Source organism: Aulonocara stuartgranti, assembly GCF_965226115.1.
Source record: "Aulonocara stuartgranti genome assembly, chromosome: 7".
Lineage (NCBI taxonomy): Eukaryota > Metazoa > Chordata > Actinopteri > Cichliformes > Cichlidae > Aulonocara > Aulonocara stuartgranti.
Window position 1 is genome coordinate 33,495,196 of NC_138945.1, and position 23,427 is coordinate 33,518,622.

At 39.9% G+C, this 23,427-nt stretch overlaps 1 protein-coding gene across 1 annotated transcript; it reads left to right on the forward strand.

The window, feature by feature from the left end:
* Positions 1 to 2,397: 2,397 nt before the first annotated feature.
* gsna (gelsolin a) lies at positions 2,398 to 23,418 on the forward strand. Its single transcript, XM_082539187.1, has 16 exons — positions 2,398 to 2,548; positions 10,393 to 10,589; positions 13,101 to 13,255; positions 13,769 to 13,930; positions 14,019 to 14,168; positions 14,248 to 14,337; positions 15,814 to 15,946; positions 16,270 to 16,574; positions 16,752 to 16,885; positions 17,539 to 17,629; positions 19,484 to 19,654; positions 20,102 to 20,276; positions 21,749 to 21,870; positions 22,065 to 22,142; positions 22,262 to 22,322; positions 22,606 to 23,418. The coding sequence occupies exons 2-16, from the start codon at positions 10,394 to 10,396 to the stop codon at positions 22,773 to 22,775; spliced, it is 2,193 nt and encodes a 730-aa protein (XP_082395313.1). The 5' UTR covers positions 2,398 to 2,548; position 10,393; the 3' UTR covers positions 22,776 to 23,418.
* Positions 23,419 to 23,427: the final 9 nt, after the last annotated feature.

The window sequence follows — 23,427 nt, forward strand, 5'->3', positions numbered from 1 at the left end:
ACATGGATCCTTGAGATCCTTTATCTTCTTCAGGGGAAGTATGCCTACCGAAGAAAATAGAAATGCACCATTCCGTTATCTGTGCTAATTCAGGAACGCAAGAAATACCATCAAAAGACAAGCCTGAAGAAGAAAGAGATTGAAATGAATATTTTGTTTCTAAATGCTTGTTCAGCTGGAGAGAGACACTACTGCCAAATATAATATCTTAGACTTAGTGAAGCTGTCAGTTCTTTGCAAGACAATTCTTTCTGACCCACTTTACCTGTCAGTGTTTTCAAGCCCGGTATTAGACATTTCCAGTTAAAACCCCATCTCAGTTATTATCAGCGAAAGTGCATCTGTTTGCTTGACCTTCTCATCAGAAAGCAGGAGACAAAGAAAGTTTAACTGGGGAGGTTAAGGACAGCAGATGGGAGTAATGGACACCCCTTGTGAATGCCTCTGATTTTGCACGGACCAGCTGGCAGCCAAAGTTTCATGTAAGTCTATTTTTAAGAATCATCCACAAACCCTGCAGCTAGCTGTTTCCACTGGGATTATATATTTAGTATTCTCTAAAAACAACTCTTTCCATCACTGTCTTGGGATCATGTCTTAGCAGGAATTTTAGTCGATGATAATGCCACCACGCTAAAGCTTTTCATAATATTTAGCATTAAACACAAAGTACAGCTGAGGCTTCAATTTTATATTTAATCATAAAGCAAAAGAATAATAAATGAAAACTTTAGCAAAGCAATGATAGCTGAAGAACTAAGAGGTCAACAGCACCATCACTTGGTGGAAATGGGAGTTTAAAAATATGAATGGTGACATTCAAGTACAAGGGAAGCCTGGGGTCACCCAAATTATTAGGATTTGTCCTCCTAAGCAATGCATGCCTGTACAGATTAGCGTGCCGGTCAACTGAAGGAGCACCAAAGTATTTCATGAGGAAAATGGAAAACGCCGACCTGCTGATCAGGATGTTGCCAGAGTCATTAGCAGTCATCCTCTGAGCTTTGTAAGCAGCTGCCAAGAGATATCACTAAAAATAAAAACATGCAAAAGAACATACAGCTACCAGATTTCCTGCATGCCAGGCTGAGGGCAGCATATGTCACTCTGAAAAAGCATGGCACGAAAACAAGACTTTCTTGTTGGGATGTTTTCATCCATGACTGGACGCTCCTCTGTTTGTAAATCGTCCAGCTCCAAATATTAGCAAGAAGAAGGAAATGCACATTATTAAAAGCAATTTACAATACAGTATATCTTCAAAGCAATTTGTTCTTTTCATAAATATTTTATTAACCATGTTAACCTGGAATAATTAAATACTTTGTTTTGTTTGTTTGTTTGTCTTTTAACTGGAGAACTTCTTGAACACCTGACAAATCAAAAACAAAAGCAATCTAATATCAATTTTCATATTTGAATTTTCATTTGTAACATTTTTTTTTGCTACATCGGGCATTTTATTCATTTATCTATTCATTTAGTTAGTTTGTTAGTTATTTGCAGTTTATTGACTAAAAATGTATTGTGCATTTTATTCTTTTTTTTTCCTGAAAAAATAACCACACTAATGTTGTAGAAGTCTCAAAAACACACGTACACTTTTTGGCTGATGCACATTTTTATGCTGCCTTGATGCTAAACTATGTTCATCATATTAGATAGTGTGAACGAGAAGCAATCATGCTTTATTTACAGGCACTCATTATCACAACATTTATTCAACATAAACTGTGTCTAAATATCCCCTAGAATAGTAAATAATAACAATAAGAATAATAATATTAACAATAGTAAGGGAAATTTCTAAGGTCTGTTTGTTATTGTTAAACATCACTCAAAAGTTAAACTAACTGCCCAGCCAACCACCTTTCTTGCTCAGTCACTCAAACAACCTTTGTCTGAGTATGCCAGTTAGGGGACTAAAAACTAGCCTGCTCTTTGCTTTTTAGGCCACAAGAGGGCCATTGATGAGCTTTTATTAGTAGAATAGGTAATAGTATGGTAGTATAGTAGTACCAGACAGGGGCAGTGTTGTTTAAGAAGCCCTCTCCTGAACGAAGAGTGAGTCGTGGCCGGAAGTTACAGTTGTGGCAGAGATTCTATTATAATACCCGTAGCAAAAGATAAATAAAAATACAATAAAAATAAACTGTCTCACATACAGGCACACAAAACCAATCAACCAAACAAAAACACCTTTGTAAGCTGTTGTTGTTGTTTTTTTCTTTTTCTTTCATAAATAATATTAAAATAAATTAAAATATTAAAATAGCCAAGCCAGTACTGAACCCCTAAATATGTAGCAGCTATTACTTGTACCGGTTATTCTGTGCATCTTGTCCCAGCTACATTATACATAGACAGACAGATATGCAGCAGGCGGTGCAGCAGACAGGCGGAGAGGGTGTGTCATATAGTGAGTCCCGGGCCAGACCATAAAAAGCTGCTTTGCGCTCTGCTGAACTACCGACTCTGTGCTCCTGCTGCAGCTCAGGTCCACACCCGTCCGTCCGTTATAGACCCAGATCACAACCTCCGCGTTCAGGTAAGGTTTGTGTTATTAACCCACGTTATTCGAAGAAAATATGTAGCCTGACGCACAGATTGCAGGATGGTAATTTGATGCGTTATTTAACGCCCGTTAGTTCTGTCTAGATTATAGGTTTAACAGAGAGAGACTAACCTACAGGGTGAAATTACGGTTTTTGTTATACTTTAACCAATATTCTTCTTATCTAATAAATAGAAAAAGTGCTAAACTTAGCTTTTAATTAGCTATAATGCAAGGCAGTGTTGCCATATAAGGACAAGTCGACGGAAACCTGAAATGTTTCCTGAAAATGCAGTGTGGATGAAAACTGACGTCACACTCTGTCTGACTGTATTTAGAGTGACTTTCATGATGTGATGCAAAAACCCAAACAACATGTTACTATAGAAACATGCTGTTTTTCAGGATCTATGGTAGAAACTATGAGATTCTACCTAGCAGTTTTGTATCCTAAAGCTGGAGTGTCGAACATATGACCAAAGGTTGGTTGTTGCAAAGCATGAAAATTACAGAAATCATTTAACAATTTGAGTTTTATTAATAAAGTGCACCGTTATTCATGGTGTGGTGTAGCTAATATCACTACACACAAACGCAGTATTATACAAAAAGTTTTACTGGTCTTAGATTAAAATGGGTTATGTATCACCCGTGGACTAAACTGAGTGTACCCGTCTGTCCTAAACACTAGTTACTGTGCTGTGGTTGCCACAGAAATGACGAAACAGTTATGAGCAGATCCGTCACAACATCCTCTTCGTGACAGTTGTAGCGAGCATATACTGAGTTCATCAGACTGTATGATGTGTGCAGAAGTTAGAAAGAACTGAGTCAGCTCCTCACTCCAGAGATTAAGTGGTGTCTGAACTACACCCTACTTCAAATTTATACGCCTTAAACAACAGTGTGCATGCTTTCTTTAGGGCTCATCTGGGGAACAACAAGAATGAGTGCATACCAAGTTGTGGTCAGAAGTTTACATACACTTATCCCGGGCATGAATGTTATGGTAATATTGGGCTTTCAATGATGTCTTTGAACTGTTCTTTTTCCAGGGTGGAATGATTGTACAGCATACATCTTTAATACCATTCAAAAACAAGAATTGGGTGCACAAGTTGGAATTTATTTTGGATTTCTTTACTGCACACAGAGTCAAAAGTATATATATACAGGTTCAAATATGTATTTACGCTCACTATATTTGGCTAAATGTCCCTTAGTGAGTTCCACCTTGACCAGATGTTTTTGGTAGCCATCAACAAGCTTCTGGCAAAAATTCTGGCTGGATTGACCAATACTCAGAACAATGGGAAAGTCCAAGGAACTCAGTGAAGATCTAAAACAGAGCATTGTAGATTTACACAAGTTGGGAAAGTCTCTTGGAGTTATTTCTAAAGAACTACAAATTCCAAGATCATCAGTTCAAACAATTGTATGTAAGTACAAGTTACTCGGATGTGTCACCACTTTGCTGATGTCTGGAAGAAGACCCAAACTGTCACCGTCAGATGAAAGGAAATTAGTTCAGATGTTCACGAATAACTCAGGACTCACCAGTTCATGGCAGGTTCAAGCCTGCCATGAACTGGAAACTGCTGGTACACCACCATTACTGTCCACTGTGAGACGAGTTTTACATCGCCATGGACTGACCAGGGGCCAACCAAGAAAGAAGCCCCTGCTCCAAAATCGACAGCTTCAAGCTCCATTGAAACTTGCAGCTGCCCACATGGACGAGCCACATGCCTTCTGTAAAAAAGTTTTATGTTCAGATAAGAGAAATTTTGAGCTATCTGGCCACAATGACAAGAGGTATGGTTGGAAGAGTAAAAGTGAGGATTTCAAGAACACGGTACCAGTTGTCAAGCATGGTGGTGGTAGCATCACCAGTGGGGCTGTTTTGCTGTCAGTGGTGTTGGTACATTGCAGGAAATGGAAGGAATGATGAAGAAAGAAGATTACCTCTAAATTCTTCAACTTCACCTCAAATCAACAGCTAGACAATTGAAACGTGGTCACAGTTGGATGTTCCAACAGGACAATTGCTCCCAAACACACATGAAAACTGGTTTTGGAATGGATAAAACAGGCTAATGTTAATCTTTGTACAGTCTTATTTTGTGCAATAGATCATAAACATTTTATTTGTACTCAGAAATCATTTCATTGTGAAATTATTAGTGTTGTCAGCCTTAATCTCGCTAAAATGACGTTAACGCCATAACCGCATTAACGCGGCAAATCTCCGTTAGCGAGTTAACGCAGATCGCCCCATGCGAGTTGCTACACGGCGCTAACGCATTAACGAGCTGATGCCATGCAGCCCTCGCATGGAGCGAGCCCGTTAACGTTGACAGCACTAGAAATTTTATATTGTATATCAAACTTTTAACAGAATCTTACTTTAATGAGAGTACTGTGTGTCTTTATAGAAGAGCATTTTTGTATGCTAAATCTGCAGCGCCCGTCAAAGTAAGAGTGCCCCAACCACTGAAAGTGTCTGATACTTATAACTCATTGCAAACATGAACTCAATTAACAATTAATAACACTGTTAAGATAAGCAGGAGTGGATATTTTACCTGTGTAAAATAAAGGTCCTGTGAGATTTAATAGAAATTACACATTCCGGGCAGCCCCATTCAGTAGGATTAAAGTAAAATAATTTCAATAGCAGTTTTATTATTATAATTTGGCACTCAGTCTGCATTGTTGAGGCTCAAAACCAATAGAAAAAGACAACCTTTTATGTCAGAAAAGGCCAAGAGAGCTGTAAGCTGCTAAGTTCAGACAACCTGGCAGATTGACTCTGCATGAAAAATGAGAGCATGTCTTGTGTTTTTTAAATATCCATTTCCTGACCAGCTGCCTCTTGTGGTCATGCAGTCTAGTATTGACTATTGTCCCATTCTTTACAAAGTTGAGATTGTGTGTCAATGTTGTAAAGCATTGCTATGGTGGCTATGGATGGATGTTTGGCATTCAGTCACCGCAAAATTTTATTTTATGATTTGACTGTCAAATGAATCAAACACGACTAGGGATATCTAGGCTGCCTTCAACCACAAGTTAAAGTTAAGTTTAGATCTAGGTAATTTTATAAAATATTTTATTTTAAATGCCATTTAAATTAGACTTGTGAAAGTGATCATCATTGTATATGAATATATGTGAATACACCTCAAGCCCCAGAAGCCAGTCTTGTCCCATTAAGCAGCATTGACTTCTTGTAAGTCTTATGTGTAGCTCACAATGGCTTCTGATTTTTTTAAACATGCAAAGTTCTCGTAGTTCTTCCTCTAACTCTCCAATTATTAGCTTTGAATGATTTCATGGTGGATGTAATTATGTTTGTAGGATCATCAATATAACGGTCAGCTTACTTTTTAACTTCAGCTTTCTGCCTCATGTTGTCTTTGGGTACTTTAAGTGCACAGATGAACGAATGATTGCAAACTGCCAAGTTCCTGAGGCAGCAGTGCAACCACAATCATAATGACTTCTCTATAACTGATACATAAAGCAAACATTTTACTGTAGTTTTGTTACTGTGAAATTGACCACACAATATCAGGAATGTTCCTGTTTAAAAGTGTAAAATTGCATTGTTTGGGGCCATAATTGAAAAAGAAAGTAATGTGTAACACATTACTTGTTACTTAATTACTCACTGGAGAACTCACTTCATATGCGCACATACAGAGTGAAATCCCATCTTTAAAACTTTCTGCACATTACATGAGAAGAGAAGTGGTTACAGAGTTTTTCAGCTATGGCTACTCACATATTGATTGTTCCTGAAATAAGTTTCTCATATCATTTGACAGCCATCCATAAATCAGGGAGATTATTTACAAAGTCATAAACAGCCATTTTGATTCTCCTTGTCTTACACAGTGTCAACAGATGGTAGGGAAGCAGAGTGGCTATTACAGAGTCTGTACAGAGCATTATCTGATGTGTCCTGAACAAGCTACATGGCAGCTCAGCAGCCCTGAAGAGGCTGAAAGTGGCATGCATGGAGGAAATGAGTCACCAGAAATACCCCCCCCCCCCCCCCCTCCCCACACACACGCACACACACCATTCCTGAAGGAGGAATATTGTTTTATTTGGGAGAAACTCAGGAATGATATGCTGCCATGGCCCCCAAGAATCAAGATTTTCCAGATAACGCTATTTTGAGTTTGTTTTTGAAGAATGGACACCAGCAGACAAATCACAAGGGCTTATGTAACAGTTTATTTCTTGTCATATGAATCCAATGCTGTGACCTGCACAAGTTTCGAGTTTTCACTCGGGCCTCGAGCGAAGGCAGACACAAAAGAGAGGTTGGTGAGGATTGGGGGAGGGGATCAGATAACTGGAGCTGGAATGAGCTCTCATTCCCTGTTTGTTAGGAGGCGAAGGGGTGGTGGGTGGGTCCACAGATGAGGGGGTACAAACTGACTGGATGCCAGTGTGCGGCTGGTGGCAGACGCCTCCCTTCTTCAGCATGCCCGTGACTGACCACAGGTCATGTGACCGGTTCTATTTAGGCTGTGTTGAGTCAACAAACCACCGTTCCTTGAGTCACTTTATCCAGTGTGAAGCAACCCTGAATAGTAAATGACTGTTTTAGTCAGCTGCTGCCCCTCATACAAGCAAAAACATTTGTATTTGTAAGAGTCTTATTGTGCCTTAAACTTCATTCCCTAACCTTTTCCCCGTGTAAGTTTTCGTCTTCTTTTTTTCACCATTACTGGCTTTGATTCTTCAAAGGTTGCTCAGATGCTGAGTGTATCCCCTCTGATGTTTGCTTTATTAAGTCAGGGATCGTACCTAACTCTAGGATGAAAGAGCTCTGATGTGCAGGAGACAAGACAGAACATTTTTCTCCATCAGAGGAGAAGATCACAGTCACAGCCAGTCATGTTTATTTAGTGCCACAGAGATGATCATCTTCAGAATATGAAGCTGCACAGAAGTGATACTGTCTTTTCCACAAGTGGTATGTTTAAGAGGGAAGTTAGCCTACTCAGCAGCTACTAAATGAAAACCCTTCAGTTGTTAAGGAAACCTAGCTTTGTTTTCAGGTACGTTTTTGAGAATGTGATTTAGGAGGTAACCGCTCATAAAACTTGCACCCTCTACATGAGAATATTAAATGATTGTGTAATGGCCAGCTTGGGGTAAAAATATTCCCTTTACCGCTTGATTTCAAATTAAAGTGAAGCTGTTTGCAGATTTCTGGGTATGTTGGTTTCATTAAAGAAATGCTGTAGCATTGCACCAGATTTATTACCAGCTGCATGAGAGCACAGTGTTATTGTATGTCACTACAGTGTTTTGCTAGTTGCCAGGAAGTAGCCATCTTGGGAGGATGTGCTTGCTTCTGCACTTAGATGACTTTTGAAAATACATAATTGAAAAATATGAATCATCAGGTGTGTTTTGAGGATGCTATCTGGGCTCACTGATATAATAAAAATAGCTCTAAGAAATAACCAAACTTTTTTTGGGGAGGGAAATATCACTTTTTTTCTTCTTTTTCAACCTTTAGATGAACTGGCAGCAAGGTGATGATTAGCTGCTTAGCATAAAGAAAAGAGACACGCTTGGCTTTGTGCTATAATAAGTTTATGAAACACTGGGAAAGTGTTAAAAGAGAAATTTGAGGTCTTAGAGGGGGTGTTACAGCCTCTGGGGGTACAGGAAAACCTCAGTGTGGGAATAAGACATCAGGAAGTTACAACGCCCTGCATTTTTAATTTCGTCAGAGCTACGCTAGCTTCTTCCATTGCTTTAAATTATCATGCTAGGCCAGGATACAACATGCTACATGGAAGTGGTAGCTCTCTGAAACTCTCATCTAGCTCTCCAAAAAAGTTGCAAACCTTCAGCTTTTCCTATGATATTTATGGAAAGAAAGCAAGAACGAATTCAAAAGGTACTGATGATATACACTCTCACTATATAGCCTGAACAACAGCATTACAGAAACTACTGAACTCAAAAGTTTGGTTATGTAAAGGCTGAACTGTGTCATTTTGATGTTCCAGACCACAGCAATAGATCTAAACAGGAATTCAGTAGGAAATTTGGCTGGCTCGTGTTTGACAGCTTAAGTAGAAAGACTGAGGTTAGCCCATGTGGTGATCCAAGACAGATAAAATCCAAATTAGAAATAGTTTCTGGGTCACTTTTGTTGTGAAATTGTTATGAAAACTCTCTACACTGTTTTTTATCAAATAAAACATATGAGAACTTTATGACCCAAGCCACTAATGTGTGTTGAAGCTTTCAGAAACTGGCTATTCAACATTGGTATCGTTAGTTAATTCTTCTTATGTGGCTAAAGAAGCATCATTTATGGTTTTTGTGACCGTCAAGCTTCTCACAAGGGGAAATCTACAAGGACTGTGTATAATGCTGTGATGGCATCGCCTCATGGCTTCAGATCTTTCCCGTCCAGCCAAACCTGTGTGTAGTTATGGAAGGTCAGGTGGTGCCTGGCCTCGTATGACTCCAGGAAGCTTCTGTTTTGACTGCATGTGTTTCACTGTGAAATTATCCGCCTGCTTTTCCATCTCAAACCATTCCTTAGCTACAAAGTAATGTGCACTGAGTTTGACATAAGAAGAGAGCACAGATGGGGGGGAAAGAAGCCCCACGTTTGTTGGCTTGGTTGCATGAATTCGGAGCCACTTTCCTCTTCCCGGGTCAATAACAGATTCCTGCCATGTTTGTGGGCAGGCGCCTGCCTAGAAGAATGGCCGATTCTTGCTTCAGTGTGCATGCAAATTGAAAGGCAGTACACGAGCAGCATTCCTGTGGAAAACTAGGTTCTGTGTTTGTTTTGAACTGCATGAACTCTAGTTTATACAGTTTTATAACATCTAAACTTGATATTGTAGTTTGGGTTAGAGCACTACTCCACTCCACTGCAGAAAAAATGTTACCTCTGTAGTGTTTATGTCGTAACAAGCAGCTGGTATAGGATGCTGTGACTGTGTGGGCTGTTGATCTTTACTGCAGAATTTGTAGCATAATTTTGTTTAAATTATTGCCTCGTCGTGGTATGAATTGTGTTGTTGGCATTAGAATTTTTTACCCAAACAACATAACAGCTGCAAAAAGTGAAAAACTATTCAAATTTTAACCACTTTTCTTTTTTTAAACAGGATGCCCCGCTCTCATTTTAGCATCTGAGACATCCGCTCAGGCGTTCCAGAAGGCAGTAGGCAGTAATCTAGTGTAGCACAGGCACCTACTTGAAACTGTTTGTGGGTGGCATTATGTCAGACATGAATGAATGGGTCTATGTGTGTGTCTGTGTGTGTGTTTATGATTGGACAGATGTCTCTGAGCAGATTTGTCCACTATGTAGTTATCTAAAGACACATTTAAAGGCTTTTTTAAACCCCTGGTTGCAGGATATACAAATAGACAGTTATACAGAAACACAGAAGTGTTTCTATTGCCAACCATCACTAACAGTTTATGATGATAACAATGAGTCATAACTGCCATGGCTTCCTCTTGCTGCTCTCTAGAGGAAATACCCTGAGCACAGTGGATGAATCACTCTGCTCTGTATTAATACTTAACTAGAACAAAGCTTTATCTTTATATTCATGGCAACCACTGAGCTTTAAGGGGAGTGGCTTTTATAGCTCTCATGTGGGCAGTGTCTGCTTCACTTTGTAAAGTTATTACAACCTCTGCAAGTTTTATTGGTGCAGTAGCCTTTTGACCAACTAAGTTTATTGTTTAGCTCATTGACCTGCATTTGTTTTTGGCCTGTGCAGTAGCAAAAGCCCTTAACTTAAGGTCTGTGACTTCCCTGAATGCAGGATGGCAGCGCACCACCCAGAATTTAAGCGAGCTGGACAGCAGCCAGGCCTCCAGGTGTGGAGGGTGGAGAACTTTGACCTGGTGCCTGTCCCTGAGAACCTGCGCGGGGGATTTTACACCGGAGATGCTTACCTCATCCTCAATACTATCAAACAGCGCTCCGGGAGCCTGCAGTACGACCTCCACTTCTGGTTGGGTGAGTGCCGTGAAAGGGAAATGATCTCTGGGTTATTACTCAGAGTCGACCATTATAACTGGAAGGGATACCATACAGTGCTGTTCTTTCTTTTGGATTATTCAAATGTGAAAGTAAACCACGAATATCACAGGTCACACTGAGGCTGAGCACAAAACCCCTAGTAGCACATGGGAGACATGCCTTTTTGTATTTGTTTCCATTGTGATGTGGCAAAAAATAAAGATGATCTCAGTTTTCCAGTGTGATCTTCTTTGACTTGCAAAGCAGATGAGGAACAGTACGAGGATGAAGGCCCTGGAAAATAATTTTGCCCGTTGTTGCTGCTGCAGTGGAGAGGCTGAAACTAGTCAGGACAGTGAGTCATGTGCCATAAAGCAACAGAAAGCCACATGGCTCATTGGCAAACAGTTTTATCAGATAATAAGCTGTATCATTTCTATCAGATTGTGAAACGAATGAGGGTTGGTGTTTAATAGTAGATGTTTTTTTCATGCATTTAAAACCTAATAAGGACTAAATGTAGATATTCTCAGTGACAAATGAAGTATGGAGATCCCTAAAAAAGCTGATTAGTGTAAAAGATGACCTTTTAAGCTAAAGTATTAGTGAACATGAGTTTGAACTCATAAACAGGATTATTATGAAAATTATTTTACTTTATTGCATATTTAAAATGATTCGTGGTTTTTGTAGAGGAGGTCAGCCTGATGTTAGTGAGAAGGTGAGCACAGGAGTCCAGGCAATCTTGGCCAGAGTGGAGAGCTGAAGTAGGAAGAGCAAATAAGGTGAGAGGCAGGTCAGCCAAAGAAGAATGTGACAGGTGGAGCCGCCCTGCAGATAATTGGTTTTGAATACCACGTGAAGACCTGGTGCACAGGTGCAAAGGAAAATAAATTCCTGGAAATTGAAATACCTGGAAGTGAGAACTAAAACGTAGCCTGACTGCATGCTATGAGAATTTGCCTGTTAAATTACAGTACAGCACTGTACTGGCAGCTGGTTGTGTCAGCTGTTATCTGCCACTAGGTAATATAACATTTACATAACGAAAGAAGACTTTGCTGTATAGATTACAGGTTTCCCTTTTCTAACACAATTAGCTCCTATTATACATAATATTCATAGAGATTTTATGATTTTACGATAAAGCTCTACATCTCCATCCACAGCAATAAAAATCAATCACAGATCATATTGTAAAAAACACACCTTTACCAGTATTCACAAAGAATTTGCTGTGCAAACTCTTGTATTTTTACAGGAGTTTGGTATAACCATTTACTATTGCGCACTATCATTTAGGATGCCGATCTGTTTGGCTGAGTGTGAAGTGAAAAGCCAGCGGGTGTTTTGGAGAGATGACCAGTCGGTGTCATTCCCAGATGCACAATAACACTCACACATGCAAACCCAAAACCGAGAGGGAGGAAAGGGGGAAAAAAGCAGAGGAAAGAGGAGGAAGTGCTGCCAGTAATGCAACATAATGTCTTACATTGAAGTGCTGAAAATTTAAACCGTGCATGCAAAAGTTTGTAGATTATTTCACCAACGACTTACCCAATACAGTTTAATGTATAACTATTTATGACGGTTTAAAATAAAAAAAACTTTATGTCAAGGGAAAATTTTAAAGCACTAGGAGCTTTACAGAGAAAACTAAATTAATTATATACTATATACTTCTTTATTTGATTAAAATTGGGAGATAAGATAAGATAAGATAAGATAAGATAAACCTTTAGTAGTCCCACACGTGGGAAATTTTTGGTCACGGCAGAAAATACAAGAGCAGTAAAAAATTAAGAGAAAAAGAGAAAAACAATAGAATAGAATAAGATAAACAGAATAACATACTATACAAAATAGAAAGAATACTATATACAATAGAATAAGTACTATACAAATAGAAAACAATACTGTACTAATAGAATAAAATACTTTGTTAAATAGGGAAAATGGGGAAAATTGCCCTGTCTGTGTGCACATTGCACATGAGGGAGACAGGGCAAAAGTTATAATTGTGTATTGGATGTGTCCAAACCAACATTGATGTTCTGGTAAGATAATCATCTTAATCACCAAACATTTTCATTTCCAATTTCAAATCCCAGTTAGTTGTCACTGTTTGTATCTGTGCTGTGTGTGTTGGTATTAATAATGGGAAATGGGTATTACTAGGTAACGCATTATTTACACTGCTGAGTCAGATTATTAATTTTATTTTGTTTTCGTAAGCTTGATTGATCTTGGCACAGACAGTTTACCAATAAGCAGGATGTGATGTAATCCACCCACATGCTGATGGACTACACTGTGTGCCCATAAATAAAACAATGTTACATGTATTAATGTGACCCGCTGCTACTCTTACATATTGATCTCCTAACTGACTGAAGTCCTCACTGGGAGAACTGGTCAGACACAAAATATGGCTAACTGGGTTATTTTTCAGCAGAACTGTGAGGGCTGGATTTAAGATGGATCCCTTCTTTGGTTTCTCTCGCACAGGTGATTTCTGCACCCAGGATGAGAGCGGCTCAGCAGCCATCTTTACGGTCCAAATGGACGATTTCCTCGGGGGGAAACCCATCCAGTACCGTGAGGTGCAGGGACACGAGTCCAAAACCTTTCTGGGCTACTTCAAGTCTGGAATCAAATACATGGTAAGATGTCACTGTTGAACTAGCAGAAACATTTGAATTTACCTAAGAGGAATATGATAAATGATTAGAGGGGTGTGTTTCCTTTATGTTTTTGATGCTTTTAAAACCAGGCTCATGTAAAGAAATACTTTATATTTATCACATATTTTGAAACAGAATCTCAGTTCCTTTATTCGTTCACTGTTACATGAAACATCTGCTGTAAATTTAGATGATTCACATGCATAGAAACAAATCCCCGTAGTTGGCTCCATAGTATACTGTAAGGTGCAAAAATAGAAGATTTGATCATTTTGATAAGGGTTCAAGCTGTGTAAGTGAAATATTGATATATGAGGATTTTTCTATACAGTTTCTATGTGTATGTACGTTTTTGCCACAGATGTGTCAAGAGGGCAGTAAATTTGCAGAGAGAACAGGGCTCAAAAAAACATTTTATTATTTACAGTTGGAGTGACTTTACTTTCATTTATTTATTTTATTTCACTTTTAAATGCGACGCTCATATTGCAGAAAGGAGGCGTGGCATCTGGTTTCAAGCACGTTGTCACCAATGAGGTGTCGGTGCAGCGAGTGCTCCAGATTAAAGGACGCCGCGTGGTCAGGGCAACGGAGGTGCCGGTCAGCTGGGACAGCTTCAACACGGGAGACTGTTTCATCCTGGACCTGGGAGATGTAAATCTTATACATAGATCTTATCTTAAAAAATGACTTGTAAAAGCTCTTCTTCATTCAATCCACTGTCTTTCCTTTCACCCCACAGGAGATTTACCAGTGGTGTGGCTCCCAGAGCAACCGCTTTGAGAAGCTGAAGGCTACTCAGGTTGCCAAGGGGATCCGTGATAATGAGCGCAGTGGGAGGTCTCGAGTTTATGTCTGTGATGAGGGGGTGGAGAGAGAGAAGATGATAGAGGTGCGATCAGTGCATTATGAGATCAAATTTAGGTCTTCAGGCGTCGCTTTTTTATTAAAATCTCTGCCTCTGTCCTCAGGTGTTAGGTCCCAAACCAGATCTACCAGCTGGAGACTCGGATGACATCAAAGCTGATGCTTCAAACAGGATGAGGGCTAAACTCTACAAGGTCAGAGCATGGATTTGTTAAGAAAAAAGCAACAACACAGAAACAAACATGGCGTTCACTCACTTAGAAACGTGCCTGGCACATGAGCAAGGAAAGTTTTTGTTCCTGTGTTTGTGCACAGGCTGATTATGTGGCTTCTTCAACATAAAAAATGTTGGTTGCTAGAAATGGACCTCTAAACACCAATACAGAAACCTCATTATAAAAGGATAATAAAGTTATTTATGATGAATTAATATATTCATGATTCATTGTGAACAACAACAATTTACAAGTGACCACAAACGTTTTAGTTTAGTTCCAGAACGATGCACCCAAAGTACTAAAAATAAAGTAGATTAAAAAAAATGTAGTAAATGTTTTGTTAATTTTGCACATATATACACTCACACTTTATTAGGTACACCTATTCAACTGCTTATTAACACAAGTAATCAGGCAATCCAGACAGCAGCTGCATGCATCTAGGCAGGTAGACATGATTAAGACGACCTGCTGAAGCATCAGAATGAGAAAGAAAAAAGATTTAAGTGACTTTAAACTTTAAATATGGCGGGTTTGTACGAGTATTTCAGAAACTGCTGATCTGGGGTGATTTTTCCACTCAACCATCTCTATAGTTTACAGAGAGTGGTCTGAATAAGGGATAATGTTTGTGCTGAGAGAAAGGCAACAGTTACTCAAATAAGCACAACAAAGTATGCAAAAGAGCATCTCTGAAGAGACAATATGTCAAATCTTGAAGCAGGTGGGCTAGAGCAGCAGAAGGTCACACCACAAAGCCACAGTATACCTGAGATATATTGCTGACAATTCTTTATTACTAGTGTACACATCAACTGATGACAGCTTCAAGTAAGGTAACATCCCATGTCAGAAAGCTCAAATCATCTCAAAGTGGTTTCTTGGGCAGGCCTCACTGTACCTCCACAGTCACCATCATGGGATGCTGTAATACCAATCTATCTGCCAATAAATCTCTGAGGAATGTTTCCAGTACCTTGCTGAAAGAGTGTCCAAACCAGTAAAAGGAAAGTGTACCTAATAAAGTGACTAGTAAGTGTAAATCGATATAGTCCAAAAATACAAACTCCCTATCAGGAATACACATTTAGGTAATAATTAAGGTAAAACTATAATGTGTTAGAGAGTAGGAAACATTTTGTGGGTTATTTTAGAAAAATATAAAATTTTTCTAAACTAACCCCCAAAATGTTTCCTACTGCAGCCCCTTTTTTGTGATCATTCATCAGTTAAAATATAAAGTACTGAGCGTCATATTTCTAAGATTCATAGAGTAAAATTGCCAGCTGACATCAATTAAGAGACGTATCTTTTATAAAACCCTTGCTCATATTTGCCTGGCTTAAAAGATCAAGAGGAAGCAGCGTCTACAGCAGCCTTTCAATCTCCTGAAAAGCGGTACTTTTCCCTGCTTGGCAGCTCCTTCATCCTCCTTCCCATCCTCCCCTGCAGGTGTCCAATGCTACCGGAGCCATGTCGATTACTCTCGTGGCAGCAGAGAACCCTTTCGCTCAGAGCACCCTGGAGTCTGGTGACTGCTTTATCCTGGACCACGGCTCTGATGGAAAGATCTTTCTCTGGAAAGGTCAGTGCAGGGTGGTGCAGCGGACTCAAGAAATGGCTCTTGGCTGAGCTGCTTTTTTCCACTCTTGCAGACAACACAGCTGTCTCATATCGTTCTTAGCAAAAGCGCAAATACGTGCATTTCACAAAAGTTAAACTATTTACCTTCTCGTTACCAACTCTTCAACTTTCAGAACTCTTTTGTAATATTTATATTAGTGCTGAAGTCAATGCACCAAATGACCTTTCTCACCCAGGTTTAGAAATAATTTCTGGCCTCCTTTTTTGATTTTCAGTAACATTTCTCCATTTCGTTCTCCAGTATTTAATGTCTTTTCTCTTCAGGCAAAGACGCCAACATGGAAGAGCGGAAAGCAGCGATGAAGGCAGCAGACGAATTCATCAAGAAGATGGGTTACCCCAAACACACACAGGTCCAGATCCTGCCTGAGATGGGCGAGACGCCGCTCTTCAAGCAGTTCTTCAAAGACTGGCGCGATAAAGATGAGACTGTGGGCCTGGGTGTGGCCTACATCGCTAACAGCATCGCAAAGATTGAGAAGGTGCCTTTCGATGCCGCCACCCTACATGAATCCTCCGCCATGGCCGCCCAGCATGGCATGGTGGACGATGGCAGCGGAGAGAAACAGGTGGGGGTTTGTCATTCAGCTTGTGATTATGTGTCAGATTTGCTTTCAGTGCTGCCTGTGTGTGTCATTACTTTCCATTCCAGTAGGGGGAGCAGGTGCACCTTGAAATCTACAGCCTACTAAATGTGATTTTTTTTAATTTTACGTTTTCCATGTTATTCTTTTCCCCCCTCTTAGATCTGGCGTATAGAGGGATCTGACAAAGTCCCAGTGGATCCATCCACTTATGGACAGTTCTATGGAGGAGACAGCTACATCATCCTTTACAACTACTCTCATGGAGGGCGCCAGGGACACATCATCTACATGTGGTGAGACATAAATTTGTCAAGACTGTGGAACCATAATTAGAGTCTGTATCGTGAAGTTACCTGTCATCAGACTATAGCACTAAAATATAAGCAGCCGGCGTGGAGCTGGAGTATTATTATTTTTAGATAATTAGCAGGGTCTGATCAGATTTACTGATTCATAAGCAAACATCGAGGCTGAGGAGTCAGAAATAAATTTGTAGGTACATTACATTTGTAAAGCACAAAGGGATTTCACACAGAAATTTATACATTATGAAGTTGTTATTTTGCACTCATCGCATCCCCCTTTCAGAGCTAGTTCAGTCACTGGAGCTTAAACTTGTTGCCACAAATTTAAGTATCAGTCATTCAATACTATAAAAAGGGGGATATATTTTCTTTTTGGTAGCACTGAATTTAATGTAATAGTCACTGGAAATAAACAAATCATAGTTCAGTTTTGCACTTTTGTTTCACTGTGAAAAGTACGCGGAGGAAAGATTGAGAAGGTGTGAAGTTCAGAAAGTTCAGCGAGAGACACAAAGTTGATATATATTAGATTAATCACAGTCATAAATCTTATTGGTTGGGCTGTAAGCATATGCTGTGTCCAAGTCAGTTCCTCTTGTTATGTTTGAATGCTGAGCTGATAAACTCATCTTGTTTTCCAGGCAGGGAGCGGACTCCAGTCAGGATGAAATTGGGGCTTCTGCGATCCTCGGCGCACAGCTGGATGAAGAACTCGGCGGCGGTCCTGTGCAGGTACAACATATTGTTCTTTTAGCGTGCTTCTGGTTTTTTTTTCCATATGCTTATATATTATTTGATCTTCCCTGTCATCAACGACTCTGCTCACGTCTGGCTTCCTTAGCACGTCCTGTCTGACTTTTACATCCTTTCACTGTGTTCCCTCTTCCTCATGGTTTCCGTGCTGCTGCTCATTTCCTCACTTGCTTGGTTTCTGGCCTTTTCTATCTCCTCAGGTTGTTGGCGCTCCTATAACCACTCAGGTATTTTTCCTTCATTCCTTCCCTGCTCCTCATCTTCACTAAGGGACTCATGTGTTTCGTGTCCAGAGCCACAGCAAAAATAGAAGCAACAAGGACATATTCTCTCGATTCTCCCATTCTTTATAATTACTGGAGGGTATTGTGTTATTCATTTTTGAGAAGTCCTTTCAGGTTTAGTGACTGTAATAATGAGCTAAAGTGAATTTCAAATGAAAACGACTCGTTGAAACACAAACAGGACATTCCACTGTGGAGTTTCATGGGAGGCTCCCTCCTTCTCTGTCGCCAGCTCGGTCTGCTAGCATAAATAAGCCACACTACTTTTTTCCTTTGTCCTGAACTGATGTCACACCAACATTATGATGCCTTAGCCTGTCTGTGAGGCCTAAATATTCATGAGTGGCTCTGAACTCATACGAGTCTTTGGTCATTCACTGCTCACTCCTCGCGTGTGCATGTACGGCCTTCTTATTGTCCGTGTGTTGTGGCACGACTCTGTATGTGTTTGAATTTGTGTGTAGGAATCAGCAGCAGTCCCAGTTATTTGTCCTCATGTTCCTGATTCCTCATCTTGCAATTACCAAACACTTTTTGCATTTGCTCATCTGTCAAACTAAACTGAATCACAGGCTGTACTTAAGGATGAGCATAGCAAGCGTGATGTCACCTGTTGGTCAAGTTCTGGCCTGAAGCCAGAGTTTGAGCTTTTCTTTCACCTCTGTCTCATTTGAGAAATCGCTCCCATTGCAGGGACTTGTCAATCACGAGATGCATATGCTACATTAATAATGATAATGAGCATTATGTTATGTTAAGTAAGACTTGCTACGCTGTCCAAAACCTTGTCAGGAAAGTTTCTACTCAGGTCATAGCAAAGTCCCAGTGGATCCAAATTGAGGAGCAGTGCTGGTTTCTCATAGATTTTAGAGGCTTTTTTCACTAAGAGAAGTTGCCCCCTTCTGACCATTAAATAGAATGCATTTATAAGCATTAAGGAATTTTCACACTTGTATATACAGTCTATGAACTCAACTTTAATCTATCAGCAACTGCAGCAAGCCAAAAGCATCAAATGTCAAATATTTGAAGGAACAGCAGAACATAAAAAAGCATGTTGGCTTTCTATGTTAAACTTCATGTAATACAAATAGTTTCTCCCTGTAAACTCCTCAGTAAATATTTATCTCTTCTCTGTTTGCCCCAGCAAGCTCAGGATTAGTGTAATGTGCAGTGCTTACTGAATTAGAGGAACCACTGACTGCAACACCTCAGAGTTATGACTGTTTATTACAAAAAACCGCAGACTGTTTTCGACATACCTTATCTTCACCGTGGTTACTAATATCACAGATCTCACTCTCACCTCAGGGTATGGCATGATTTGGCTCTGTGCTGCCATCTTGCGTCAGTGGTGGGAACTGCTGCGGACTTTTTTTCCACACCTTGTTGATGCATATTTCACAGGACACAATTAGGGAGGATGTGTCTGCAGTGATTTGGTAGCACCGCTTGTAACATCAAAATGCATGAGGTATTTTTCGATATGAATTGCTGTGACAACAACTTCATTAGATGCAGAGATTTAAATTCGGTATTTGTGTATCAGGTGAGGGTGGTGCAGGGGAAAGAGCCGGCCCATTTGATGAGTCTGTTTGGAGGAAAGCCCATGATTGTGTACAAGGGAGGAACGTCCAGAGAAGGAGGTCAGTCCGCTCCAGCTGAGACTCGACTCTTCCAGGTGCGCTCCAACTCTGCAGGACACACACGAGCTGTGGAGGTGAGAGGAAACGTCTCATTCATTACCTGAATTTAATCATTCCTCGATTATTTAATTTTTTTCTTCTCTCTTTTGCAAAACAGTTTCTAACAGATTTCTGAAATATTTGTTTTCTAATCTAATAAGCACTGTCCATTAACAATGAAGTAACAATTAGAGGTTTTAAAGGAAAGCAGAAGCACTTCATACTTGAAGTTTTTTTTAAGTATTCAGTAAATGGTTGAAGGGTATTTAAGAGGAAAAGGGAAAAATGCATAGTAAGAATGGAAAACACCGATGTCCTTTCCTTTAAAATATCCTCTCGAATTGGTGTTAGAGGGCATAAAATGTCAAATAAAGCATTATGCTAGCATGAATATTGGTAAAAATGAAAAACCACCAACACTTAAGAAGGTCAACGTACAACAGCTCCTCATGATAACTTGCAATATCTCTGTTTCTATGCAGCTTGACGTGCAGGCATCAAACCTAAACTCCAATGATGCTTTTATTCTGGTGACCCCCGGCAACTCCTTCCTGTGGGTGGGAGTGGGTGCCAGCGACACAGAGAAGCAGGGAGCTCAGCAGCTGTGTGACATCCTGGGCGTGTCTGTCTCCGAGCTGTCCGAGGGAGGAGAGAGCGGTGAGGAAACAGGATAAACACAGTTACCTCCACTATCATTTTCTCTCCTTTATTTAATTTTTTTGCTGCATTTAAGTCAAGCTGAAACCCAACAGCTGTTAACATACTCAGAACTGTATCTGTGTCAGCTACAAAGTGTGGTCTGGCTGTTAAAATAGCGCTTTAATGCGAGGCTAAATAGCTCCCTTTTTGTATTTCGGCTAAGCGCTTATGTTCATCCATATTGAAACAAAGCAGACTTGATTGCATCACCCCTTCTGATGTTGTCAGAAGTCTTGCTATTTGCTTTCCAAGCTCAAGAAGAAGAAACTCCCTGCTAACAGGTTCACATATAAAAACACCTCAGGCTACAACATAACAGATTCAATTTTTCATAAACACCCTGCTTTTGAGGACTGGCCTCGGCTGGGGCCTCGCAAAAGACAAACGAGAAATTCACCATTTTATTTCTGATGGTTGAAAAGATTTTCTATTCAAAATTGATGCTGTACTGTGCAGGTACCTGCTGTTTCACAGATGCTGGTTGCAAATTTACATTTACACTTTGTTTTATTTTGCTTTATTTTACCCTTAAAGGTGCTCTAACAATAATTTTGTATATTAAAAATTGATTAAATAGCTGTATAGCTGGAAGGGCAAGAATAATTGTAACAAAAACTACACAATATTGCAAACACCTCAGCAGGTCCATTAAGCTTTTAGCTCCTGGTTTGTTTCATTCTTTATATATGTTTACAGGTATTTTTTTTTTTGGTCTATGGCAGGTGATGTAACAGCACTGACATTTTCAGTGCTCTTATCTCACCTGTAAACCACTGCTCACTTGACGAAAACCACCAGTTTCCACATGGGCAAAATAAAATGAATAAATAGCAAAATAAGGTTGCCCAACTAAAGTCTATGTGTGGGGAAACACTGCAATTGCACTTACCAGACACTTTATTAGGTACACCTATTCAACTGGTTGTTAATGCAGATATTTAATCAACCAATCACACGGCAGCAACTCAGTGCATATAGGCATGAAAGCATGGTCAAGATGATGTGTTGGAATTTGAAGCGAGAGCCAGGATTGGGGAGAAATGGGATTTAAGTGTCAGACTGGCTGACCTGAAATTTTCAGAACACATTTTCCCACATGCACATCTCTTATCCCACTGCCTCCCAGTGCAAATAGAGGAATTTGTGTGTGATGACAGTGAAATCACTGGAACATCTGTCCACTAACAGATACTTCTAGCAGTTACCTCAGTTAAAAATAGTGATAACCTGATAATGTAAACCAAGCATTTTGTTTTCTTCCCCATTAGACAGAACCAGGCTTACTTCCAGGTTTTATGCTAAACTAAAAACCTGATTTGGCTTTGTACCAACAAAAAAGGAACAGAGTTACCCAAATGTCAAACTATTGCTTTGCCCTCTTACAAATTCTGATGGTTGTAATAGCTTGAAGTGTTTCTGTCGTTTTACAGATCAGTTCTGGGAGGCTCTGGGTGGAAAGACGGAGTATCGCACCTCCACTAGACTCAAGGACAAGATGGATGCTCATCCACCCCGTCTCTTTGCTTGTTCCAATAAGACTGGAAACTTTATAGTACGTTTTCTTCTCCTGCTGGATTGGTTTTGTCCTATTCTGACTCGAGTTTTCAAGTCTTTGGTATTGCACGAGCATGTGCAGGATGTCAAGAATATTTCAAAGTACCTGCTGAAAACAGTGCACTGTGTCTTTATTTGTCGTTACGTGTACATAAAAATAAAGCCCCCTTAAATCCGTCTTCTTCTTCTTAGATTGAGGAGGTACCAGGTGAGATGACCCAAGATGACCTTGCCACTGATGATGTCATGATCTTGGACACCTGGGAGCAGGTAAAAAACAAGCTGACTGCCTTTGCTGTACTATATGCATTCAGAGCAGAATCAGTGCCCACAAAAAGAATAAACTCCACAATAAACCTTTATTTATTTGGGTTTTTTTTTATTCTTAGGTGTTTGTCTGGATTGGAAATGAGGCCCAAGAGGAGGAGAAGACTGAAGCTATGGCATCTGGTGAGCAAATATGAGGAGAAAGAACAATGCCATGTGGAATAGGAGACGAGAAATACAGCTGGCATTGCAAATTATCTAACACAACATCAATCATTAGATAAAAAAAATTAAAACTTAGTCAAAAAACAGAATGTATTTATTTAAAAGACATCATAATTACTGATACATGCATTAACAGCAAAGTGCCCCATAACTAGAGCAGCAGTGTCACCAAGAGTCAAAGCATAAAGCATCTTCTGCTACCCTTTTAATCCTTGTACTAATTCAAACTCGTCTTCCTCAGCGGTCCGTTACATCGAGACAGATCCGGCCAAGAGAGACCCGAGGACGCCCATTGTCAAAATCAAGCAGGGCTTCGAGCCGCCCACGTTCACTGGCTGGTTCCTGGGCTGGGACTACGACTACTGGACCACCGACCCTCTGGAGCGCGCTATGGCTGAACTGGACATCTGAACATTCCCTTGTTCCCACCTCTCTGCCCCGACCTGTCACCGTGTAGCAAGATCTTTTTTTTTTAAGCTACACGTGCCCTTTTCTTTTTTTAACGAATCACTGTTTTTTTTTCTCACTTTGTCTCAAATGCTACTGTTGTGCCTTGAAACCAGTGAAATCATCCAGTACAAATAGAACTTCAACAGATACACAGGCTTTCCTTTAGGATTTGCACTACATATAGCCTCAAACTACGACTCTCATTCAAGGCGATTTTCCCATGTTTGACAATAAAAACCTGTTTACTAGCAAAATATAACAAACATAAAAGAAGACAGTTTAAAGTTTGGTTTTCCTGCAATATTACAAAAGCTACTGCCAAGAAAACAGCTTATAAAAAGCAATACAACCAATGCCTTAGAATGATTTCCTTGAGCTTACAGTAAGCTTGTTTTTTAAAGGGTACTGTCTTTATTGATGTTTTTGTACCTTTAGATGTTATATTTATTTTAAAATAATGCCACAGATTCTAACCCAGGAAGCTTGTGTTCTGCTGCGGTGTCTTTTAGTGGAAAACCACTGCTTTGCTTCTTTATTAGCTCCACTTTCTGTGGCAATTTCTAAGGTTTCCTGTAATCAATTCAATAAACCAAATTAAAATATACCAGCTGTT